This window comes from Bison bison, unplaced genomic scaffold (assembly GCF_000754665.1).
Source record: "Bison bison bison isolate TAMUID 2011002044 unplaced genomic scaffold, Bison_UMD1.0 scf7180017864301, whole genome shotgun sequence".
Classification (NCBI taxonomy): domain Eukaryota; kingdom Metazoa; phylum Chordata; class Mammalia; order Artiodactyla; family Bovidae; genus Bison; species Bison bison.
In genome coordinates, this window is record NW_011494873.1 from 353,948 (window position 1) to 364,492 (window position 10,545).

The following is a 10,545-nucleotide window of genomic DNA, read 5'->3' on the forward strand; positions in this document are numbered from 1 at the left end:
CAGCGCCCTCCGCCTGCACTTGCCTGTAAGCGCCCGCGCTCGGGGCTGCCCACCCTGACCGGACGTCTGTCCGTGTGCCTGTGGCTCTGCCCGCCCCGCCGTTCTTTTGACTTTGCGGCTGCGTATCTGTCTGTCTGTGCGCGCGTTTCCCTCCCTCCAGTCCCAATGACCTCCTCTCCCTCTCTCTCCCCCGCAGGTGTTTACACTTCCTGCTGCTGTGCTTCCAGGTACAGGTACGTGGGCTCCTGACTCTGACCTTCCCTCTGCACCCACCTGCCCCTGCCTCTCGGTACGCGTCGGTCCCCTTCCCCCGGGCCGCGCCCCCTCCCTGGGCCCCACCCCTCCTGGGCGTGGAACGGTGCACCTCGTTCCCGACGGGCCCCGAAGGGCGGCTCCGCGTGCGCCAGCGCGGGCGGGAACCGGCCAAGGCAAGGGGTTCTGTTGCTGGACTCAGGCTGGCGCGGACCCAGTCCGCTTCGGCTGGGAGGAGACCCTCGTAGCCGGAGGGCTTAGTCGCCACAGTGTGCCGGGCTCCGAGCCCCTCGGCCCCGGTGAGGAGTTAGGACGGAGGGATTTTCTCTGCCAACCGTCCCTTCACCATCTCCGCTCGCTCTTCCAAACAAAAAGGCTCCTTTCAACCGAGTAGATTCCGAGTCCAGGGAGAAAGCTTCAGTTGTAAATTACTCTGTGGTTTCAGAGGCGTTTGCAGCATTGAGAGAGAGAGAGATGTGGAGCTAGGAGGGGAGACGGGGGAGAGGGCGCAGAGCGGGGCACCTGAGCCGAGGGACCCTTGCCTGCTAGGCGGCTCCGGAACGGGCCGCGCTTCGCACACCCTCGCCCAAGGTGGTGCAGCCCTCGGCTGCTTCCTCGCCTCGCTCCCCGCTCGCTCACTCTCCTGAATCAGAAGAGGGCTTGGCGCTCAGCCTGGAAAGCACTTGCTAAAATCTGATCTGTTACTTCAGCAGCTTTCAGACTCGGGAAGGTCTTGGCACGCAGACAGTTGGAACGCTGGTGCTTCCAAAGCCGTGGAAATGAAGGAAGAGGGTTGGGGTGGGGGGGGGTGGCGGGAGGGAAAGAGAAGAGGGACTGAAGGAGCCGACTTCAGCCGATTAGAACCAGACCAGGCTGCTTTAGCTTGGGGTGGGGGGTGCGCGGAGGAAAAGGGACTAGGAAGTGCCAGCTGCCCTAGCCCCCCACCCACCTGAGCTCTGAGGGAGGAGCCCTCGAAGGAGCTGGCCTGGGGCCAGAAGAGACTGTCTGCCCCTGTCCCCTCTGGCCTGAAGGCAGGTGTCCTCCTAGGGCTAGAGAGTATGCTTAGGCCATGGTTTTCTGGATTCTTGAGGTGCCCTGGGGAAGCCCCGAGCAGGGAAAACGGTGGTTCTTCCAGGTGTGGGTGTTCTGTGCCCTTGGGCCAGCGGTCTCTTGCAGAGGGTGGTGGCCGTAGCTGTAGTGGCTGTGGTGAAGGGTCTGCTTGTCTCCCCTCCCCCCCAGGAGAGAGTTGTTACCATCAAGATGGACTTTGAGCTGCGGGCAGCTAGTTGGGACTGCAGGCAGGAAGCATGGATGGACAGACTGATGGGTTCTTTCCTTCTGTTGGCCAGGCTGGGGTCCCCGGTGACTCTTTGAATCAATACAACTGGAGTCAGTAACTTAAGACTGGCTGTTTGCCAAGCAGATGTGACCCTATGTGGTGGTGGGGGCGGGGTGGGGAATAGCTGGTGTCAGAGAGAGAGGCCAGCGCCTGGCATGGCCTGCCTGGTTTGCAGCTGAGTCCCCAGGCAGAGGGCAAGCCCCAGGGTAACTGCAGGGAACTGCTTGTCCGACCTGGGTGAGAGCCCTTCCCCAGTGTCCTGAGCCTGGGGGCGGGGACAATGAAATGGGCGTGAAGTAGAGAGAGATGGTTTCAGACCTTGTTGCCCAAGCTCTTGTCTGCTGCCTCTTGGTCCTTGAAGCGGGGTCCAGGAGGGGATGCTCTGTGGTCTTTGTGTTTGCTGGGAGAATGTAAGGGAGGGAAGCTGCACTCTGCATCCCGCCTTCACGTCCTGGCTAGAGCTAGAGCCAGCCTTTGAGGGGAAGAAGCTGGGGTGGCCCGTCTGGGTTAAGTCTTCAAGCAGGTGAGGGAGCCTTCCTCCTCTCCCCTCCCCTCACTGCCCTACCTCTCCCCTTTGCAGTCTTTCCCTTTCTAAACTGCCTTAGGTCTGACTAATGTTTTTAACTCGTGGTCCATGTACCCTTGGGATGTCTAAGGATGGGATTATGGGGAAGGGGTTTGAAACAGTGTTCAAAATGGTGCCCAAATATGCAGTGTCTGAGAGAGTGTTCTCAGCTCCCCATGGATTTTGGAAAGCACCCATGATGGCTGAAAGATAAAGCAACACTACCCTAGGGAGTTACAGACAAGGTTGGCAGGTGCAAATCCTCCTGTATGCTCTAGGGCCAAGATGGAGTGGTCTTAGAGGTGAAGTTGAGGGTGGGTCCCCCACAGGAGTCTGCAGGAGTCTGGAGGCTGCTCCCCGCTGCAGTGTTGGCCACCACCAAGAGAGCAGCTATTTCCTGGACAGTGGGCATTTGGAGGGTGGTTGTGAGTGTACCCTTGGTGAGCAGGACCCAGTGAGGCTCCCCGCATGGTGGGAAGGCTCAGGAATCTGCCACCCTGTGGATGGGCCTGAACCCCAGCTCCATCTTTCCCTACACATGGACCTTTGTGAGACTTAGTTTTATCGTGGGGGGCCCTGAGGATGAGATGGCCTATGATAAGGCGTGGAAGAGGTTTTGCAAATTCTCATCACCCAGGAGGGCACGTGGCTCTGTCGGAAACTCTATATACTTAACGCCCTTCCCTCCCAGCCCTAGTGTTTTGGAGAACTGGTCCTTTATTAGCAATGGAGTTTCTGGGCTCCTGCCTCTTCCCATCTATTAGCCACCAAGCCCCCAGCGGGCCCCCTACCCCCAGCCACATTTCCGTGAGCACAGTCAATGCCAGACACTGCCCCCACCCTGCAACGTGGTGAGCCCCACCCTCCCCCACCGGCAACCCCCAGGAGCTAGAAGCTGGGAATTTAATAAAATCCTTTCTCCACACGACTTGGGACACCATGGATAGCTCAAATTGGAAGAATTTTAAAAATTTCCAAGGGGAGCAAGCGGCGTGACCAGTAAATTGCTTTTCTGCACTTGGCTGAGCGCTGACAATGACACCGGGCTGGGCCTTTCACGCAGCTCGGCTGGCACCTGCCTGACATTGTTCCTGCCGCTGGGCTCCGCTAGGTCCTGGCCTTCCCCAGACAGGCCGTGAGGCCGGAGCCCCCGGTCCCGCCTCCCACAGCGCTGCTTCCTCCCTCACCACGCTCGTTCAAGTCTGGAAGTGTCCTTCCAGGCCTTGGCCTGACCACCCCTACACCTGGCCCCCTCAGTGCGGTTTAGAAGCTTTCTTCCAGTTCACTAGGATGGCGAAGCCAGAGACAGAGTTCTCTGGAACCTCGAAAGAATGGAAAGCAGTCCTGTTGCGTTGCACTTTCAATTTCTCAAGAAGCAGCCTCATGCATCCGTTCGTCTGACCAGTCAGGAGTCCCTTCCTCACATGTTGGCCGCAAGCCTGGTTCTTGCTGGCCCTGGAGCAAGACCAGTTGCTTCCTGGCCTCATGGAGCCCCTGGTCTAGAGAGGGAGTGTACCAGATTCATAGGAGCTCCTTCAGCGCCCTTCTTTCTAGGATGTGAAGTGCTGAGAGTCAGGGAGTGGCCTCCTGGCTGACAGAGGGGGAAACCAAGGCGGGGGAGAAATGACCTGCCTTTGTTGAGCAAGTTTTGCTTATAAGAATTTCCAAGTGGCTCTTGCATCAGGAAGTTTGTTTCATTCTTGCTACCATGTGACAAGGGAGACCGAAGTAGGTGAGAATGATATTCCCATCTCCCAGATGGAGAAACTGAGGCCCAGAGTGGGGAAGCAGTTTGTTCAAGGCCACGGCTAAGCTTCAACTCTCTGAAATCAGGATCTCATATTCTTTCCAGCATACCAGGCAGACTTTTCGAGAAATACTGAAAGAATGCTGATGGGGACACTGAGTCTCCAAAGACATGCTAGGGGTCCTTAATGAGAGATCTGGTGATGGGTTGGATCTCCATGATAGGAACCCTGTAGTTGGGATCAGAGCTGGTGGGGGCCTGGGGGCTGTCTGTGGTTGAGGGCATCTGATCTGGTGTCTTCAGGCCCTGTTTGTCCTGGAATGTTCTGGTCTGAAAGGGTTTCCAAGCTAGAGGTGGGAGTTTTGTAGGGGGCACAGGGCTGGTGGGTTCAGCCCTTTCCCCACATGGAAGGGGAGAGGGGCACCGTGCCAGCCTTCCTGCAGTCCAGGAGTGTCACCTGCTCTGAGGCAAGGAGGTGGATTTTTAAAATTTCCTGTGGTTGGCACCGCCAGGGTCCAGCAAGCTCTGGGTAGCATGTCAGGGCCACAGCATTGCCTCTTCCCTGCCCTGGAGACTGTGAGGGCACAGTGGGGCCCCAGAAGGAGGTGGGAGGGGACAGGGAGGAGACTTTCTGCCCTCAGCTGGCCCTGATCAGAGATGTTCTTGGTGTGGGAAAGCAGGGTGCAGGCACGTCAGGCTGACACCTGACTGGGAGCTATGGACTCGTTACGTGAAGGACGGTTTCTCACAGCACCTAGGCTGTGCCTCACAGGCAGCCTGAGATTAGGAATTCTCAGATGAAGGGAGTGAGGCTCAGGGGCATGAAGTAACCTGCCCTCGGTTGCATGGCAGGAGAGTGAGGCAGAGTGGGATTCACCTCTAGCTTGGCCACTCTAGGACCCAGGCTTATGAAACAGCACTTTAGAGGCTCCGAGTCTGCCAGGTTCAGAGAGTCGCTCTGCCTTGTCTTTGCTGTGTGCTCTTGGGCAAGTTACTTAACCTCTCTGGGTCTCAGCTTTTGCGTGGATAAAATGGGAAGGAAACAACCAGTAAAACAGTTCCTCCTCCCTAAGGATGTGGAGCAGGGGGTAGTGCAGAGCCCAGGGCTCTGAAATCTTACCTGCATTTCACAACTTTGCTCTGGAGGACTCCCTCCACCACCCTGTGAGTGGCGTAAGCTCCACTTGCCCACGTCACTCTAGCTCCTGGTGACTGGGGAGAAGGAAGGGGTTGATTGTTTTCTTTCTGAGGGCAGGAGTTGTCTGATGGACATCTGTGTGCTCCCTATCTTGTGCTGGGTTGCGCTTGCCCCTCACTCACAGGAACCTGTGGCCAAGCACTTAGAGGAGGATAACGCCACGGGCCCTGCCAGTGAGGCTGAGGAGAGCCACTGGGCCTCAGGCAGGGCCGGCGCCTGCTGTTGGCTCCTTGGGTCTGAGCACTGGGATTTGTTCGGGAACATCGAAGGGTAAGCGGGCACTCAGGCTTTAGGCAGACTTGCTGATTGTGGCTGGGAGGTGACTGGCTCTTGTTTGCTCTGACATCCAAATGGCATAAGGCCTCAAGTCCATTTAAAATACTGCTTTGCTGAGGATGGGACCAGAGAAAAGCCCCCCATGGGCCACAGAGCAGAAACGTGCTGAGGATGCTTGGATTGCAGTCCTGGCTCCGTCCCTGGCTCCCTGGCGGACCTCCCTCACTGTGCCTCAGTTTATCCACCTGGGTGTCAGTGAATTGAGCTAGGCAGCTTCTGTGAAGCTTGAATATGTGGGCCTTGACATAGGAGAAGTCTTGGTTTGAATCCTATCTGTGCTGCTGAGCAGCTCTTTGGCGAATTTCTTAGCCTTCCACCCTTGGCACTCAGTTTTCCCCATCTGTGTAATGGAGCCATGGAAGGTACCTGCTTCCTAAGGGTCATGGTGAGGAGGACTAACTAGGACAGTGCACACAGAGCAGCTACACTCAGTAAATAACTGAGTCATTGTAATTGTTCCATGGATTATATGCTCTGTGTGTGCTGACATGCTGCACAGTGCTGGAGAAAGCCAGAAGGACCTGCTCCTTGCATCGGTGATATCAGGCCCCCTCTTGTTTAGGTCTGAATTTATCCTCATTGCATCACTCACTGGAGGCTCTTATCTCCTCATCAGTTGAGAAATAGGAATAGTAATACCACTCCTGGGGAATAGTCACTGAAGCCATATCATGAACCTGGTATGCAGTGGGCATTCAATTATGGTGCTTCTCATTAGCAATCATGGCTGACCCTGGACTGGGTTTTGAGCAGGATGAAGAAGATATCTAAGGCTTCGGCTTTTTTCCTGAATGTTCTCTGTGAAGAGACGGCAGGTGCCTTGGGCAGAGTGGCTTTTTACCACTCTCGCCGTCCCACCTCTGCCCCAGAACCCCTTCCCGCTTTGTCCCTGCTCTATGACCAGTGCATTCTCTGCGGGGGCTCACAGGGATGAATAGGAGCTCAGGCTCTGGACCTAACCTACCTGGGTCATACCCCACCTTGGCCACTTGGAAGCTGCATGATTGAGGGAATTCTTGGCTTCTTTGTGGCTCAGCTTTAATATGAGCATCAGGGTGGGAGCCCCCCTGGGGTTGCTGTTGGGTGCATTGTGGTCCCCTGGGGGAAGCTCTTGCTGCAGCACCCAGCTTGTTGCCAGCGCTCAGTGACTGCGAGCTGCGGTGACGCGTTTGACTCTGGTGTGCCCCGAGTCCTGCCTGTCTGCCAGCCCTGGTTCCTGAAGGCAGAGGAGGCCTGGCACAGACCGACCATGTGGCACTAAGTCAGGTCAGCGAGTAGAGGGCTGTGGGGAGCAGCTTCCCTGAGGGCCGGGCACCTGGATTGAACCCCTCAACCCTGTACCAGCTGGGGGCCACAGGGTATTCAGGACCTGTCCCAACACTCAGGGACTTGAGCGAAATCTGTGCAGAGGGTGTTCTGATGAAGGGCCTTGAAACTAGACTCAGGGTAAAGGGATAATCTGGCCAGGGAAGGAATTCCATTTGAATCTTGAAAAAAGAACAAGCTGGGTGAAGAGTCTGAGCCTGCCTGTGTATGTGTGTGTGTGTGTGTGTGTGTGTGTGTGCATCCGTGTACACACAGAACAGCCTTTGCAGGAACGTGGAGCATTTCTGCAAGGGGCAGGGAACAGCCTGCTGTGCTCAGGGGACTCCACACTGGTTGGAGTGGCTGGTGCATCAAGTTCAGGAATGGGGCTGATGGAAAAGGCCACGATGGGCCTTGAATGCCGGAATAAAGGGCTTATTTATTACCTCTTTGACATGCAGGACCATTCTCCCCACCCAAGGGCTTCCAGGAAAAGGGACTGGAAGGAACAAGAAAGGGAGGAAAGAAGACAGCGTGGGTCCGTAGGAGTCCTGCCCCCTGCCACAAGCTGGCTCCAGGGTTGACTGGCTGTGGCACCCATATTGACGATCTGTACAGAGAGGCTGATGTATGGGGAGGAGGCGCCCCCGGTCAGCGCCTTGGGTGGCAGCACCCCCTCCCGTGGTGATGCTCAGCCCTGCCAATCAATACATTGACAACCCCGGGAGCTTAATGGACAGGCTGGGGGTGGGGAAGTACCCTTTGGAGGGTCACTCTGTCCTGACTGGGATGGATGTGGTGAGTGTGACGGCAGAGAGGGAGGAGCCCAGAGCTGCAGGGTGGGTGGGGCCTGGGTCTGAGTGAGCCACGCTGAGCTTCAGGGGTGGCCCGGCCTTTCTCCTCCGCTTCCTGTCCAGGGGTGGCCACCGGAGAACCTGATGGGCTCTGAAGCAGAGACAGGACCTGGTCTTGGCACGTCCGTGTTGGTCCACCTGGGGCAGATCCCTCGGCCTCTCTGTGTCTCCCTGCATCATGGGGATGGTGATCACGCTAACCGGCTCAGGTCCTGTGAGCAGTGAGGAAGCGGGACCTGCAAAGTGCTTAGCTCAGGCCCTGGCCCTGGGCATGTGCCCACTAGGTGGGTGCCAGCATTTGCTTTGCTCTCAAGGACAACAATAATCCACAGAGCTCTATGACTGGCATCAGATCCTGGGCAGGAGGCCTGGCTTGCTCTCGAGGAAGAGTTTGGGAGCTGCCTTTCAGCTTGGAGAGGGTGCTGACTCTACCAGGGACCACTCCTGGAGGGGAGTGCAGGGCTTGGGGTTGAATCCAGAATTTGGAGAAGCTCTGAAAGCCCTCAGCACGGCCGGCCCGACGCTGCTCCTAGAGCAGGAGGCAGGCGGTGGTGGAATGTGGCCGGAAGTCTGGGGGCTGCCTCTCCTGGGACCGGGGAGACCCTCCCTTTCTGGGCAGGCTGCCTGGAGACAGGGGCATGGGTTTTGTGAGGCCTCAGGAATGGGGACCTGGGCGGGAGGGGGCAGTCTGAGCCCATCCTCCTCTCTTAGGTAGGATGGGGAGCTCAAGGCCTTCGGTGCTTCCATGTTTAATCCTCCACCTCAGTCCCTGCCCCACTGGCTTGTGGCAAGAGTCAACTGCTTTCCTGAATGGGGGAGAGGTGGGTGACAGAGAGAAGGGAAAAGCAGAGAGAAGCAGGCCAGGCTGAAGAGGAGGGGAGCGTGCATCCTAAGCTGAGCTGGATCCAAATCTTGATCCTTTTTTGCACCAATTCTGTGCAGTGTAACCTATCTGAGCCTCAGTTTCCTAATCTGGGAAATGGGGATAATGATCATACCAACTCATAGGGCTGCTCTGGGGACAACATGAGATAATTTACTTAAAGTTGTTCTTAGCACAGAGGACATGCTCCATAAGTTGTGGCTGTTTAGACAAAAGAAAAAGAAAAAAGGTACCTAATGATTACTGGTGTTATTCTGAGATAAATAATTATAAGCAGTCTCATTCTGCTGATGAGAAAACCGAGGGTTAAAGAAATGGAATAAGTTGGTGATTTGCGATGGAGCCAGGTCACACTTGAGGTCAGTGAGTGTTAGTTTCCTTGGTAAACGTGTATGGTGTGGGTGTCCAGATGTCACATGTGTATATAGGAGACGTGGCCGATATGGGTGGGAGGTGGGCCCAGGAAAAAATAGGACATTCCTGCAAACATGCCTTCAGAGCCATGAGGGATTGGGGAGATGGAAACCCGGAAGCTGGCCTGGTGTGGGGGGCTCACGCCAACATCTGTTCACGCATGTTACTTTCCCTCCAAGGTGCCTAAGGGAGGAGGCTTGGAAGGTGGGTGGGGGCTGGATGGTGAAGGACTACGTGTGGGTGCTGTGCTATGGGTAGGGGGGAGCCAGGTGGATTCTGGAATAGGGGAGCTGCCCACCGTGAGACTGCAGGCACAGATAGCAAGCTCTGTTCCACCAAGCACCACCGTGTCCATGCCAGGTTCTGGGGCACAGCCGTGGGGGGACAATTGAACCCATTTGGCCATTGCTGCCCCATGCAGTTCTTGGGTCTGGGCGTGAGTATTCCCATCACAGCCCAAGCCCTCAGGTGAGGGAGGGGGCCCCCAGGAGGCAATCGTGGTCTCGGTCAGGCTTCAGGGGGACTCCCACCGCAGGCTCCCCTGTTGTGGGAAAAGCTGCCTTGACCCAGAAGGCAGGTATGTGGTGGGCGGGAGAAGGAGAGTCTCTTGTAAGGCACCATTCTCTGCTCCAGGAGACCCCTGCCTGTCCAGCCCTGCTCACCTCGTGAGAGCTGTGGCCTTTTGAGTCCTGTCACACTGCAGCCTTTCAGCACCCCTGGCGGTTATGCACCTGGACAGGTGTTAGCCAGGCAGAGAGCAGCTCGGGCTGCTCTAGGAAGGCCTGGAAGATGGGCCCCCCTTGGGCGGTGAGGCCAAGTAGCAGGAAAGGGGAGGGAGAGGACGCTCCTGAGCGATGCTGCTCTGCTGAGCTCCCAGGGAGACCCGGAGAGGTGGACAGGTGCTGGGCCCTCCTCCACAGGAGGCTGAAGAAGTGTGATGAGGTACTGTGTCTTGAGGTCTTCTTAGCAAAGAGCCTGGAACAGAGGAGAGCTTAGCAATTGATGGCTTCAAAAACCTTTTCTTGGCACTCAGCTCATCTGGTTAGTAAGTGGTGGGCTGATTTTGGCTGCCAGGACCCCCTCATCCTAGCCGCAGTTGTATGGCAAACGTTTGCCAGGTGCAAAGGTGGAGATTCAGGGGTACACCAGGTAAACTGGACTGTGGGGACGATGAACAGTGCGTTATAGTAGTGCCCACAGGCCATAACCCAGCCTGAGGCCAGAGGAGAGGAAACCGGTACCTTCCAGAGGAGGTACCTAAGGGCAGGGGCCAGCCAGGCAGAGGGCACTGGGTGCCTTTTTTTTTTTTTAACTTTTTATTTTGTATTGTAGACCCAGGTGGCACAGCGGTAGAGAATCTGCCTGCAATGCAGGAGACACAGGTTGGATCCATGGGTCGGGAAGATCCTCTGGAAAAGGAAATGGCAACCCCCTCTAGTATTCTTGCCTGGAGAATCCCATGGACAGAAGAGCCTGGTGGGCTACAGTCCATGGGATCGCGAAAGAGTCGGACACGACTGAGCGCACACACAAGGCTTTATCCAGGGCTTTTGTTTTGTGTTGGAGTGTATCTGATTGACAGCGCTGTGATAGTTTCGGGTGGACAGCAAAGGGACTCAGCCATGAAGGATCTGGCCCGTGCAAAGACCTGC

At 56.5% G+C, this 10,545-nt stretch overlaps 1 protein-coding gene across 1 annotated transcript in view; it reads left to right on the forward strand.

The window, feature by feature from the left end:
- The window catches only part of FGF18 (fibroblast growth factor 18), a 36,681-nt gene that overhangs the window by 1,033 nt on the left and 25,103 nt on the right, over nucleotides 1-10,545 (forward strand). Inside the window, exons 2-3 of the mRNA XM_010851304.1 lie at nucleotides 4-25; nucleotides 197-233. Coding sequence (XP_010849606.1) covers nucleotides 4-25; nucleotides 197-233 — 59 coding nt within the window. The remainder of the gene's footprint in view (nucleotides 1-3; nucleotides 26-196; nucleotides 234-10,545) is intronic.